Source organism: Colobus angolensis, unplaced genomic scaffold (assembly GCF_000951035.1).
Source record: "Colobus angolensis palliatus isolate OR3802 unplaced genomic scaffold, Cang.pa_1.0 Scaffold173, whole genome shotgun sequence".
Classification (NCBI taxonomy): Eukaryota; Metazoa; Chordata; class Mammalia; order Primates; family Cercopithecidae; genus Colobus; species Colobus angolensis.
Window position 1 is genome coordinate 31,655 of NW_012114855.1, and position 14,163 is coordinate 45,817.

Genomic DNA, 14,163 nt, shown 5'->3' on the forward strand with positions numbered 1-14,163 from the left:
AACTCCTGTCTTCCCCCAGCCTCAGTTTCCCCAGCTGTAACTGGTGGCCAACATCATTGACCCCATAGGGCTGTCGTGAGGTATGGAGAAGGCTGAGCCAGGGTAGGGCACCTGGCAGGGGCTCGCAGATGCCCTGGATGTGGCAGAGAGCGCCTGGCCTGGACCATGAACATCCTGATGGCGGCAGGGCCTCCCGTTCCCCTGCCTGGTGCCACTGTGCCTGCCCTCAGCTGCTTTCCTTGCCCCAACTCCATCTTGAAGGCTGGGCTGGGCCTGGTCTCCTGTATGCCCAGCTCCAGACCATACCTCAGATGGCAGGTGCTGCCTGCCCACTGCCCATGGGAACCAATGGCTGCTCACACAGACCCGGACCCTCTCCCAGGAGCCCGGGACCCTGCGGACTCAATTGCTTCGGCCCCACACCAGCCCCCCTCCATTCCCCGACCGTGTCCTGGGCCAGGAGGCTCCAACATGCCTCGGCAGTGACTCCCGGGGAGTTTGGCCTAGAGATCCCACACCTGAAAAGGTGGCACCCCAAGACCTGGGGCTCCTGAGCTGCCATGGAGGTAAGAGCTGACCCCCAGCACCTGACCTGGCGCCCAGCGTCTGGAACTGTGTGCCATGTCTTCCCAACTTAGCCTCGGTGCCTGGAAAACGGGCAGGATGCGTTTCTGCACGAGGAAGTGCTGGCACATGACAAACAACTGCATGAGCTTCCTCCTCTGAGCTGGGCAGCTTGTGTGGCTCATGGAGTCGTAGACTTCACGTGTATACATCGAGAATGCTCACTTTGCTTCTCCCAGGCTGTTGTGATGCTACGAGCCAGTGCATAGCCCCAGGCAGTGCCTGGCACCTGGCCTCGGAAGGCCAGCATCCTCCTGTGGCCTGTGTACCCCACATGCCCACGCAGTCCACACGGGCCCCAGCCCTTGTGATTAGTGTGCTCTGTGCAGGGCAGGAGCTGGCCTCACGGACAGCAGCATGAAGTGCCTTGAGGAGGGAGGGATGTCAGCTGGGGAGGGCATGCATCCTCCGGGCAGGGGCGGTGGCTGGAGCCTGCCATGTGAGGTGAGAGGTGCGGCACCTGCGTAGTGTAGCTGGGTGCTTGCTCCTGTCCTTCCCCTGCACCATCTATAGATGCTCACCTCTCGGGTGGCCCCCAGCCCTGCCCAAAGTAGTCGCTGCCTCTGTGAGGCCAAGAAGTCATTTCTCACTGGAGACTCAACAATGCTGCTAGCAGGGTGGTTTTCTATCTTTAATTGGGGACACAAAAGGCACCTCTCCCAGTACAAGAGGATCAACCAAGAGCTGAGCCCCGGTGCTGTGGTGCCCGGCCAGAAGGAACAGAGGAAGGATGGAGGACAAGGCAGTGGAGGGACAGTGGGGCCCCAGCGTCCCCTGAAGCCTCACCTGCAGCCTGGGGCCGGTGAGATCTCGCCCACTGTGTGCAGAGTTGCAGCTTCGTACCTGGGCCTCCGCAGCTCCACACCCTGCCCTTGATGGCCAGCCAAAGCCATGGGGCCCCAGCAGCAGAGCGGGGAATGGACAACAGGCTCAACACAATTTCCACTGTGGCCAGCTTCCAGCCAGGCCTCGACTGGCAGTGTGGGCTCTGAAGGGCTCCACGGGGCATGGGCCCAGAGCAGGGTATCACTCAGTAAAGGAGAGTCACACTGGGTCAGCCAGCCAGCCAGCCTGTCCTGGGGCCTCCACTTCTTAGCAAAGTCTCATGGTCAGCTGGGGTGGGAAAGGAGGCAGAGCAGCCAGATCCCACTGCAGTGCAGACCTGTCCCCAGTTCGTCCCACTGCCTCCACAACCCCAGCCGCAGCTGAAGCAGCTCCATCTTCAAAGAGGAGAAAAAGGGGGTAACGAGCCACCCCCAAAGCAGCCTTGACACCAGAGGAGGGAGGGAGGTCCCAGCCTAAGGGTGTGAGAGCAGTGGGGACCTGGGCTGCAGGGTGCCAGACCCCACACTCATAAGGCAAACAGCATGTCATCATCTTTCTCCTGGGTCTTCTTCCGGGGTGCTGGGCCAGGTGGGGGACCCGGGGGCCCCTCAGCTGAGGGGCTGGAGAGGTTGGGCAATCGATCCGCGGCTTTGGCGCGTTCTTCCAGGAATTTGTCAAATTCTAGAGGAAGGGGTGAGGGTGAGGGTAAGGGTGGGCTCTGAGGCCAGAGCCCTGGGGAAAGGAAAGGGCGGGCAGGGGCAGGGACTACTACCTTCGCTGGTGACCCCCTTAGGCTCTTCCGCATCATTCCCCTGGGAAGGTAGAAGGAAAGGAGGCAGAGGTTAGTGGGGCCCCCAGCACAGTCAGCCTGGGGCAGTGGGGCCACAGCTCCAGCCCTGCTGAACCTGAGCATTGGGTCCCAGCAGGCTCTGCACGCCCCCGCCACCCACGTCCCAGGACCTGGACCTGGGCTCTTCCCTGAGCCGTAGGCCTTCCTTGGGTGGCACCTGACTTCCTGAGCCTTGTTTTTCCTTCTGTAAAATGGGGGCGGGGTGAGGGCTGAAGCTAACTTGGGGGGTTGCTGGGAAGCTGAAATGAGATAATACGCCGCATGTCAAGCCCTGCACCTGGTGCCCAGCGGGTCCTTGATGAGTGCTGATTCCTTTCCTTGGGAGGGTCACAAGGGGTGGATGGTCCTCACCCCTGGGGGCAAAGGCTGACACCCAGAGGCTGAGGGCCATTCATGCTAACACTGCAAGCTAGGGAGGGGGTGAGGCTTCTGCCACCAGACAGAAAGCCTAAGTCCCTGCCCTGTGGCTTAGTCCTGGGCAGAAACGGTCTCTTCACCTGCAGAAGGTGGCTTCTGGGCCTGACGTGCCCAGGCGCCCATGTGGGCCTTGGTGCCCAGAGAAGGGATGGCAGATGCTGGGGTAGGAGCCCTGGATGGAGAAGCTGGGTCTGGCCCTGCCTCTTCTGCTCCCTGAGAGGGTGGCAGGGCTTGGGGTCCCCATGACCCGCCCTCCTCCTCCCGGGTGCTTCCCTTTAGAGGACAGGTGCCTAGCAGTCTTCTGATCTGTAAACAGGGTGGGATGGGTTCTCTCTGCAAGCGGCTGGAGTCTCCTGAGCTACTGCGGGTCAGAGCCTGGCGCCGTGATGCTTCCTCGGTTAGCCTCTCTAGCCTGCCCCGACATCCCTAAGGTGGGCTGACACCCACTGGCACCTCACCTTGGGAGCAGGCTCTGGGAAGCAGCTGAGAGGCTACTGTGCCCAGGCCTTCTCTGGGGGAGGGGGCGTGCCAAACACAAGGTGGGCAGGTGGCAGGAGATGGGGACTTGAAGTGTGCCCCTCTGCTCTCAGGGTGCTATATGCTATACAAGAATACCCTGGCCCCGTGGGTCATTTCTTGGTAAGAACAACGGGTCCTCCTGCTGTGTGGGTGAGGAGTGGGGCTGAGCCTTTGCGTCCAGCTGACTGGGCCCCAACGTACCACGTCAGTGGACAGCCACTGCTCGATGTCCTCCATGAGGCAGGCCTGGCTGACTGGGATCTGGAAGGAAGGGCAGAGGGTGAGGCAGGGAGGGCAGTGCCCTGGGTGACAAGGTGGAAGACGTGCTAGCTCAGCGCCTGGCAGCTGGGTGGCCCTGGGCAGCCTCCCAGCCCAGCCTCAGCTGCCTAGCTGCCCGGACCCACCACTGGGCCCGTTGTGCCAGGCTGTGGGCGAGGGAGGTGCAGAGCCAGGAGACTAAGCAGGGGACAGGGCTCCCAGCAGCTGGAGCAGGGCCAGGGGTCAGAGGGAGCTCCTTCCCCTTGAGGAGAGGAACCCCAGTTCCGACACACCCTGCGGGTAACGGTTCTAGGCTGGAGGAGGGGCTTTGGGCAATGGCCTGGGGCAGAGGCTATGCCGCAGGTTCTCAGGAGCACCTGACAAAAGACACACCAAGCCCAGGGACGGACCCCAGGCATTTTCTCCAGCCACGAAGGCTGGGGTGGGGACATGGTTAGTGGGCCAGGGGTCCTCAGGTTCCATTCCCTGGTGCCTCTGCAGACGCAGACTTCACGATAGAAGGGGGCATAACAGGGCCTGAGAGCAGAGGTGCCAAGTTGACCAGACAAGGCCAGGTGGGTAGACCCAGAGAGGCGGCATTACAGATGGGGACATTTCACTTTGGGCCACAAAGACATGGGCTGTGCCACGATGGCTCCCACACAGGGGCGGGAGTTGGAGGCTTTCTTCTCTAACGGCTTCTGCAGTGGCAGACTCCAGTTGGAGGTCACGGGCACAGACTTCAGAGTCAGAAAAAGCTGGATCTGGCTCACCCCTTAACACAGTGTGACTGTGGGCGGGTTACTTAACTTCTCTGAGCCTGATTTCCCTCGTCCTTAGGGTGAGGCTAGCAGCAGCACTTACCGTCCAGCTGGCTGTGAGGATGAAATGGGATGTCAAAAGCTTAGCACAGGGCCTGGCATGGAGGAGATGCTCAAGAAACCAACAGGCCAGTTCCTATTACAATTAATCAGTAATGGCACTAATAGCACTAGTTACTAGTTAGCTACTTTAGAAAAGACAGTCTTTCCCCAACCAGGCCAGTTTGGTTTCCAAGCTCCATCACCCAGCACCTGAGGACCCCCCAGGCAGGAGCAGAGCCCAGAGAGAAGGCAGGAGCTGACTTCCCAGCAGCAGTGGCAGCAGCCAGCGCCCAGCTGCCCACACCGGCTCCCTCTCCCGCTCCGCTATCCCCATCGCCTCTTAGCTGCCAGAGGGGCTACCTTGCCCTTGCCCGAGACTCAAGAGTGGGAACTGGGCACAGAGGAGCTGCAGAAGCTGGGCTGGCCGGGCCAACTCAGGAACAGCCTGAGCCCTGGGGCGCCGCAGCGCCCTCAGCTGCCCCTCCTCACTCCTCTGGGTCTTCTCCTGGGTCCCCTCCCTTGGAGAGCAGCACGGTGCCCCACGCCCATGCCTGGCAGGAGCCCTGCGAGCAACCCCAGCTTTCCGGGCGGCTGGGCCTGGCCCCTGCTCACCATGCCTTGTCTCACCATCCAGTCACTGACGCTCTTCTCACAGCCGCCTCCCATCTGGGTGAGAGAGAGTCACGCTGATGGCGGAGGGCCGGCAGCGCCAGGGCCACTGGAGGGCGCAGCTTCTAACAGGGGTGCGCCTTTCGGGTCAGGGGGCCTGCTGCCACTTTGGGGGATATGTGTAGGAGTGTGTGTTTAGGTGTGTCGGTGTATGTGTGTTTAGGTGTGTCGGTGTATGAGTGTGTAGGTGTGTATAGGGGTGTGTATGTAGGCGTATGAGTGTAGGTGTGTATGTGTAGGTGTAGGTCGTATAGGTGTAGATGTGTGTGGTGTGTGTGCAGGTGTGGAGGTGTATGAGTCTGTAGATGTGTGTAGATGAATGTAGGTGTGTATGTGTAGGTGTGTGTGGTGTGTGTAGGTGTATGTGGTGGGTGCAGATGTGTGTGGTGTGCGTGCAGGTGTGGAGGTGTATGAGTGTGTAGGTGTGTGTAGGGGTAGATGTGTGGTGTGTGTAGGTGTATGTGTTTATGTGTAGGTGTAGATGTGTGTGGGGTATGTGCAGGTGTGTGTGGTGGGTATAGATGTGTGTGTCGTGTGTGCAGGTGTGTAGGTGTGTGTAGAGGTGTATGTAGGTGTATGAATGTAGGTGTGTATGTGTAGGTGTGTGTGGTGTGTGTAGGTGTATGTGTGTGTATGTGTTTATGTGTAGGTGTAGGTGTGTGTAGGTGTAGATGTGTGTGGTGTGGTGGGTATGGTGTGTGGAGGTCTGTGTGGTGGATGTGGCGGCCGGTGCAGAGGGATGAGGCAGGTATTGTGGTACCCACCGGGGGGGCTGAACCACAACAGCTCTGGGATGCCAGCGCCCTGGGTAGCCTGGGGCAGAGCTGACAGCAAACTAAACAAAGCTTCTCAACTCTCTCCACAAAGATCCCAGAGGCTGGGCCTCAGCGACCCCAGGACAGCAGGGCAGGTGGCTGTCAGATGGTCTGGAGGCTCCCAGTGGGGTCTGACGGGCACCCAGGTTTTAGAAACATCAGTTTATCCAATCTTTTCACATTCATCCATGGCACACAAGCAGTTTCCTAGGGCCCCAGAGTGGAGGGAGACGAGAGTCCTACTCCCAGTCCATCGCCCTGTGCCTGGCTGGCCCACCCTACTCAGACCAGCATGGGGCCTGGCACATGGCACATGGCACACAGCAGGCACGTCAGGGAATGAAACTAAAACCTGGCACACAGCATGCACCACCACCTTATCACATGACTTGTGAGTCCGAATCCCAGGGCGCGAACATGGGCTGCCCACAATTGGCACTTGATTCTGTTTCTTTTTTTTTTGAAATAGAGTCTCACTATGTTGCCCAGGCTGGAGTGCAGTGGTACAATCACAGCTCACAATAACTTCGAACTCCTGGGCTTAAGTGATCCTCCCGCTTCAGCCTCCCGAGTAGCTGGGACTACAGGTACATGCCACCATGCCTGGTTTTAATGCCGTTTTGTACTTTGCTGTTGGGAATCATGTTCTCATGGTTTAGTGGGTGAAGGCCTTACCACCAGCCCGACTCCAGCACTCCAGGAGCAGGCATTTGCTCACAGTTTTAAGAAATCGTACCCTGATTTGGTAGAAATGGCTTAAATCTCCCAGGTTATCAGAGAGAAATGAGTGATAACCATTGTCTTAGCTTCTCTTTGCTGCCAGTGGAGTTGTGTGGTGTGTCTTCTCCCTGTGGGCGGGTTGCAAGGTGGTGTGGGAGCCAGGACACCTGGGCTCTAGTTTTAGTCACGCCTGAATTGCTGTGCACCCCTGGGGAAGTGAACCCTGTCTCTGGGCTACAGCGGGGGCAGACTGGCTAGGATTGCTGCCCGCTGGGCGGTGAAGTCAACCTCTGACCACAGGAGGCCGGGGGGCCTGAGAGGAGAGCTCCCACGGCAGGCTCCCAGCACGTCAGCTCTGAGCAATCCCCACACACTGGAAGCCTGAGGCTGCGGAGGAAGACACGCACCTCCACTCACTCTCCTTTGCATCTTAGGGCTTTTCACAGCTCTACGGTTACCAGCGTGGCTTAGAAGCCAGGCAGAACAATACCTGTACCCTGGGCAGGGTATCTCCCAGTCCTCAGCCTCAGTTTCCTCATCTGTAAAGGGATCAGGACATGGCGGTACTGTAAAGCTTAGGTGCCGTAATACTGGACTGTGTGCCAGGCACCATGCTAAGGACATCACACTTGTGGTTTCACTTAACCTCGCCCTGGAACTCAGTTTTCTCCTCTGTAAAATGGGATAATAACATACCCTAAGGGTTTGACTCGCTAAGAGAGGGGATGCAAAGTGCTTAGTGCAGGCCTGGCCCGCAGCACAGGCTCAGCAAATGATGGCTTACACCCGAAAAAGGACTGGAGGCTCTGACTGGTGCGTGCAGTGGATGTGACACGGGTGTGCAACGTGCTGTGCTTGGTGGCAGGTCACACACCACACATGGAAGGTACCGGATTCTCTTGCTGCCCACTGGGTGGTAGAGTCAACCTCTGTACACGAGAGGCCCGGGTGGCTAACCCCAGTGTCCCCTACCTTGCCCTGTTCTGACTTGGGAATGGCTCCTGAGATGCTGGGAGACCCAGGAGCGGAGACAGAGTGCCCTTGGGAGTCACGAGGACTTTGCCCACAGTGGACTGGCCCGGACGGTTTCCATAACTCCTCCCTCCCTGCTTTCCTTCTTTTCTTGATACAGGGTCTCACTCCGCTGCCCAGGCTGGAGTGCAGTAGTGCAGTCTCAGCTCACTGCAACCTCCACCTCCTGGGCTCAAGAGATCCTCCCACCTCAGCCTCCTGAGTAGCTGGGACTAAAGGTGTGCGCCACCATGCCTGGCTAATTTTTAACTATTTTGTAGAGATGGGGTTTCACCATGTTGCTCAGGCTGGTCTTGAACTCCTGACCTCAAGTGATCTGCCCACCTCGGCCTCCCAAAGTGCTGGGATTCCAGGCGTGAGCCACTGCGCCCGGCCCTCCCTGCTTTCCTAGCTTCCATCCTGATCTTTTAGATTGCAAGTAAAGTTCCTCCTGTGCTCAAGACTTCCCTGCGGCCTCCACCTCACTTAGGATGCTATCCACAGTGCTCCTAGCTGCCCTGAGGTCCCCTGGTCCCTGATACACCCCTAGAGCTTCATTTCCTACCCATAACCCCACACTGGCCTCAGAAGTCCCCATGCTGCCTCGAGCCGCCTCGGCCCCAGGTCCGCCACCCTCATTCCCCCGCACTCCCAGGTCCTGCTGTTTCTAACTGTGTCCCGTAGGACCTGCTCTGTCTGCTCACTTGCTGGAGCAGAAATTCTCACACGGCCTGAAAGGCATCCAGATACACGTTGAAATGCATGAGAATGGTTCTTGGAGGTCTTGCCAAAAGGTGTGGGGGTCACCCACAAAGTGTGCTTGGTGCTGGACAAGTGGCTGTCACTCAACACACAGTCGAGGAACTAAACGGAATCCAAACAGCACCCTTGCATTCCTCCCGCCGCTTTAGGGTATGCTCTTTTATTCCTCTCTGCCCACACTCCTGCAAATCAAGAGTCTCCTGAGAGGCAGAGAGGAATACTATGGAACGGGCTCTAACTCCATGTAAAGCTCCCTACATGCATCCTCTCACACTTCTATTATAAACAAGTATAGGTGCTAGGATAAGCCCCAATGTATAGATTAATAAGAGACTGAGGGTCAGAAAGGCCAACCATTTGTTTAAGGACACATAGCTGGTAAGTGGTAGAGCTGGAATGTGAAGCCCGGGCCACTGGTCTCCAGTTTCAAGTCAGGCTCAGGTCTGAATCCTTGCTTGAGAGCTTGGGCAAATGGCCTGGCCTCTCTAGCGGTTTCCTTAGCTGTAAACTGGGAATAACTACATTAGCCAAAAAGAACCGACTTGAGGGCCAAATGAGGAAGGGCCTGCGGATGTGCTGGGCCAGTACTTGGCCTACAATGGCACCCAGTGGGTGAGCATTCCCTCACCTCCTTCAGGAGCCCCAGGGTGGCAGGAGGGCCCCTCTGCTTACCGCGCCAGTGCTCTGCTGCCGGGCGTCCAGGGCTCCAGCCAGGCCGTCTGTTGCTTGGGGGGCTTCGTATTTTACCCTGAAACAGAGACCACCCAGCCATTGGATACTGCCCTTACCGATGGCTTATGCAAGAACGGAGCAGATTGGGGGGCACAGGTTGAGGGCTCCCAGCCTTCAGGCCTCCCTGCAAATGGTAGAAAGGGTCTGATTTCCTGCCTCTGGAAATTAGGATCTGATAAGTGACTAGGATCAGGATTGGCCAAACTCAGGAGACTGAGAAATAGCTCCAGTGCCCCTCGGCTCATGGAGAATCCCTGCAGACCCTTTCTTGACCCTTTCTATTTGATAGACTGCGGTTCTGTACGAGGTTGTATTTGAACGGGGGATTCCATTCTGCTGCTGAAACACATGCGTAGACTGCTGGGTGAGGTGCCATCTTGTCTGGCACTGGCTCACCAGCACAAAGACGACCACCCATACTCTGCCCCCACCCGTCTCAGCAGCATGGGAGGCGGCTTGGTTACAGCTCTTCTAAATGTCCCCTGGGGGATGCCAGCCAGCCAGCCAGGCAGCCAGGCAGGGTGGGGAAGCAGGAACTGGGACGGCACACAAGGCTGATGGGCTGGGAGCCGCAGAGGCTGACCCTGCAGCTGCTGGGCAGATGATTGAGAGGCAAGGAGGGGCATGTTGTGTGTGAGGTTAAGTCTTCTGGGGAGCAAGAGAATAGCCCAAGTGAGAGGAGAAGCGGGCTAAGGAGGAGAGGCGGCTATGGTGTCTTTCCCAGCTGCTGCAGGGGGGGTGTCCAGGGCAGGTGTTGGGGACCCAGCCCTGTTGCAGGGAAACAGCCCCGTTATTCTCGCCATGAACTGCCGGCAGAGAGGACTTCAGCACTGGCTCAGTCCAGCTTTGAGGCGAAGAAGCCACAGAATTCTGGTCACAAAGGGGAAGGCCTGCGATTCCTGTTATGAACAAGGCTACCTGACAAGCTAGTGAAGCTAGCGAAGCCTAGTGAAGCGGGGGCTGGTCTAACCGAAGGCTTCAGGAACTGGGACTGCATCACATTTAACTCTTGCAGTACCAACTTGCTTTCCAGGAATGGAGTAGGCTGCCACTGAAAGGGGCTTATTGAATATGACCCCCAGTTCCCACGCAGTCATTTTGAAGAGTGCTGCTGTCTGTTCCGTCCCACCGGGGCAGAGTTTGCTGGTGGAGTGTGACCACTAGCTGGGGCATTCCCTGGTTAAACAGCTCTCCTCCGTGGCAAGTGGGCCAGTGACTATGGCAGGGCCCTGCTGGAGCCAACCTTAAAGCCAGTGGTGGGGGAGGTGGGGCATCAGGTTGCTCAGTTCTGACCCAGAGAAGGCTTGCTAACTGAGGGTCTGGAGGTGGCATGTTGCGGTCTCTAAGACATGCTTGGTACATTGTGGGCAAGGCTGAAGAAGGCACGCCTAGCCCCAGGAACACGCAGACACTGATGCTTTCCCTTCACTCAAAAAAACTATCTGCCCTTCCTAAGCGCTCCTCACCAGCTCTGTCTTTCTTCCCTGCCCACACATGGCCCTGAAGCCTGGCTGTCCCCGAGGGCCACGCCTGTGGCAGTGGAGGGCCAAGCACTCCCCTGGAGGAAGCCTGCACTTCCTGCACTGGGTGGTGGCCCCTGGGCCTGGGCCTGCTGCCCCCCGCCCAGCGCAGGAGGGCAGAGGGTCACTCCTTAGGTGGTCTCAGTGAGGCTGTGGGTAGGGGCTGGACCTGGGCCACTGGGGTGACACTTGTCTAAGTGCTCCTTGGAGAGAAGGCCTCCGTGTACAGCAGCACTGACGAAGAGGGTAGAAGGACACCCCTGCCTCTGTGAAGGCCTGGCCAAGGCATCCCTGCTGTGGCTCGCCTGGAAGCCCTACTGCTCCTTGGCACTGAGTGGACGGGACTGGCTGCAGGAAAGGCTGACGGTGCCAGCTGTGGTCAAGGCTGGAGCAGAAACAGTGGCTGATAAGGAGCCGGTTTCCCTGCAAGCCAAGACAGAACCGATTGCAGGCTGGTGTGAAGTGGGGAGCCAAGCAGGTACAGGGAGGAGCAGGCTGGACACCAGGCAGGCAGAAAAGGCCAGTCAGGTGACCAGAGCTGGAAGATCCACCAGAAACATAAAGGGGTCAGCCAGGCAGGAGAACAAAGGGAAGAGGAAATGGATGCTCAGGTCCCTGCCTGAGCCTGCGGGATGTTTTCTGCCAGGGTGGAAACCACGCCCTGGGGAGGGCCTGCGGGAGAACCAATGGCCTGAGAAGGTGCATGATGTCATTTCAGCTGTGCATAACTGAAGGCAGTTTCAAAGATAAAAATCTGATAAGAAAAAAAATCCTTCTCGTGCTCCCCCCTGCTTATGTTCCCTTCTGCTCATGCTACAATAAAATCAATTGCTTCTGTGTAGCCCAGTGGGCCCTATCACCGTCTCAGCACCCTGCCCCCTTCCCTGGGTGGTGATGGGCGTCTTTCCCAGCTGCTGTGCTAAAGTCAGGGCACTTCTCTCCCACCCTGCCTCTGAGCCTTTGCACATGCTGTTCCTAGTGCCTGAAATGGCCTTCCTATCACCTAGCACCTGGTCCAGCCCTGAGTGCCCTCTGCAGAGTTGCATGCCCCCTCCTCTGTGTCCACAGAGCCTGGCGCCCCCTCCAGGACAGCCCTTTGCCTTCGCAGCGGTGGTCCCGGTGCACGTCACACTCCCGTGAGACTGCAGGCCCTAGAGGACAAGCTCCCGGTGTGCTTTTCCCTGTTCCCCGGGGCCTGCTCCCCAGAGGAATGATGGTGCAACAGTAAACCTCAGCCAGGCTGGTGACCAGGGCAGGCGCCAGGACTCTCCAGTGTGGCCAGCAGTGTCGCCTGCTGGGGCCTCTGTGGACGGGCCACCCGCCTGGCTGCAAGTCGCACCACATTCATTAGCTTGCCTCTGCAGGGTAGCCTTGGCAGCAACCCTAACTCCATGGCAACTGTGAGCTGCTGGTCCCAGGGTACCTGGGCTTAAAAGCACGGACTCTGCCCAGACTAAAGACGACACAGCTAACAGCTGGGGCAGCCCTAATGACCCAGCAGGCTGCAGCCTGTCAGATTTGACCTGGATTTGTGGGTTTGGAGAGGTTATCCCTGGGCTCTCTGGAGGCCCATTGACAAAGTTCCAAAAGACACCAGAATGACCTCTCAGGAGCTGAGTGGGGTCAGTGGGAGGATCCTGTAATCTAGACCTTTCCTTAGCTAAAAGAATCCTGGCAGCCGGGCACAGTGGCTCACGCCTGCAATCCCAGCACTTTGGGAGGCCGAGGTGAGTGGATCATGAGGTCAGGAGATCGAGACCATCCTGGCTAACATGGTGAAACCGTGTGTCTACTAAATATAAAAAAAAAAAAAAAAAATTAGCTGGGCGTGGTGGCGGGTGCCTGTAGTCCCAGCTACTCGGGAGGCTGAGGCAGGAGAAGGGCGTGAACCTGGGAGGCAGAGCCTGCAGTGAGGGGAGATGGCACCACTGTACTCCAGCCTGGGCGACAGAGCCAGACTCCGTCTCAAAAAAAAGAATCCTGGCTGCCCAGAACTCAGCCCTGGGGGTCACAAGCAAAGGGCTGAAGAAAACATCAAGCAGACTGTTCCTCTTACAAGCCTGTATGGGGCCAGCTCTCCTGCAGGTCTTGGCAAGGGTCCGGACCCTGGTGGACACACCCAGGCCACATGCCTATGCCGCTGAAAGCACCCCCTGAAAACGCATGGTGCACAGGGAAGGGCAGAGCCCCAGCTCTGGGGCAAGGCCGACAGAACCTGCTTAATCTTCTCTGGAAATTAACGGTGGCTATGGAACAACAGAAAAAGAATTGACTTGAAAGTCCCTGAGGATTTATCAGGAAACTTCCCTGCTCCTGGAGGGCTTACTGTGCAGTCCACAGTGCAGGGAAGAGGGGGCTGGGTGGAGACACTGTGTTTTGAAACCAGACAGCCCTAGGCTCCTAACCTAGTGCTGCCAAATATTAGCTGCTTGACCTGGGGCAAATGACCCTGCCCCTCTCTGTGCCTCAGTTTCCCCCTCTGATCAGACTGTGTAAGACTCTGGCATACAGTGGGTCATTAGATACCCCTCCCCCACCCAGTACAGCATGTGAGGAATGCAGTCTGTCAACTGACCACAGGGCTCCCAGGCCATGCTGGACTGACTGAAGGGATCCTAAGGGGAGTGCAGCAGGGGCCGTATACTCTTCCTCATGGTGTGCCCACCATCAAGCCGGGTTCAAGGACCCTGAGAGAGGCTTTCCCCAGCAGAGAGCCACCCCAACTGCAGGGGACCAAGGCAGGGACACTCACTCTTTCCGTTGGTCAGCCAGTGAGCTGCCCCGTGTCAACGCAAACATGTCAAACTCATCTTCCAGTCGACCAGAGGCCTCCAGAGACTGCAGGCCAGCTCTCACACTGCTGGAGCCCAGGTCTGCAGGGACAAAAAGGCCACCTGAAGGACCCATCCACATGCCGTCCTTGTGTGCCGAGCTGCTGCGGAAGCGGCATGTGGGTGGGGGAATGTGCGAGGCAGGCCACCTGCTGGCTGTGCGGCCTTGGGCAAGCGGCTTCCTCTTTCCAGCTTTAGTTTACTCACCCCTCCTGGGGCTGCTGTCAGCATCAGAGAACAGGCAAAATGCTATCCACTGATTCTGCTAGGGGAAGTGGCTGGGCAGGAGGACAGTAATCAGATGGGTAGTCGAATGGTTCAAAAAGTATAGCATTAGTGATTCAAAATGGGATGCTAATGATTTCCTAGGGCTTGGCCTGAAGCAGACAGTAAATTATATTAAAACCTATCACAGTGATAACAGTGACAATGGCCAACTACTCAGCCAGAGTGCAACCTGGGCCTGGCATGGTCTAAGCGCTTCTCATACACGAGCTCCCTACTCCTGCTTCAGAGGAGGAAAGGGAGGCTCAGGAGGTTTAAGGAACCTGCCCAGGCTCACGCGGATGATGGAAGCCATGGAGCATTCAGTGTTGAGGGCCAATCCTAGGATGCTGGGATTTCTGAGATCCAAGGCGGCTCAGGACTTGTGGGGCTGCCAGGGGCAGTGACCCTGAGTGCCCCATCTTGCAGCAAGATTCAGCCTGGGACCCCAGCAAGGTGGGGTCTAGACTGACATTCTGCTGT

The 14,163-nt window shown here is 57.7% G+C and overlaps 1 protein-coding gene across 1 annotated transcript in view; it reads right to left on the reverse strand.

Moving 5' to 3' along the window:
* Positions 1 to 1,226: 1,226 nt before the first annotated feature.
* The window catches only part of TOM1 (target of myb1 (chicken)), a 53,287-nt gene continuing 40,350 nt past the window's right edge, over positions 1,227 to 14,163 (reverse strand). Inside the window, 6 exon segments of the mRNA XM_011938451.1 lie at positions 1,227 to 2,130; positions 2,222 to 2,261; positions 3,437 to 3,496; positions 9,006 to 9,081; positions 13,338 to 13,458; positions 13,624 to 13,681. Of these exon segments, the coding sequence (XP_011793841.1) occupies positions 1,976 to 2,130; positions 2,222 to 2,261; positions 3,437 to 3,496; positions 9,006 to 9,081; positions 13,338 to 13,458; positions 13,624 to 13,681 (510 nt within the window). The 3' untranslated portion in view covers positions 1,227 to 1,975.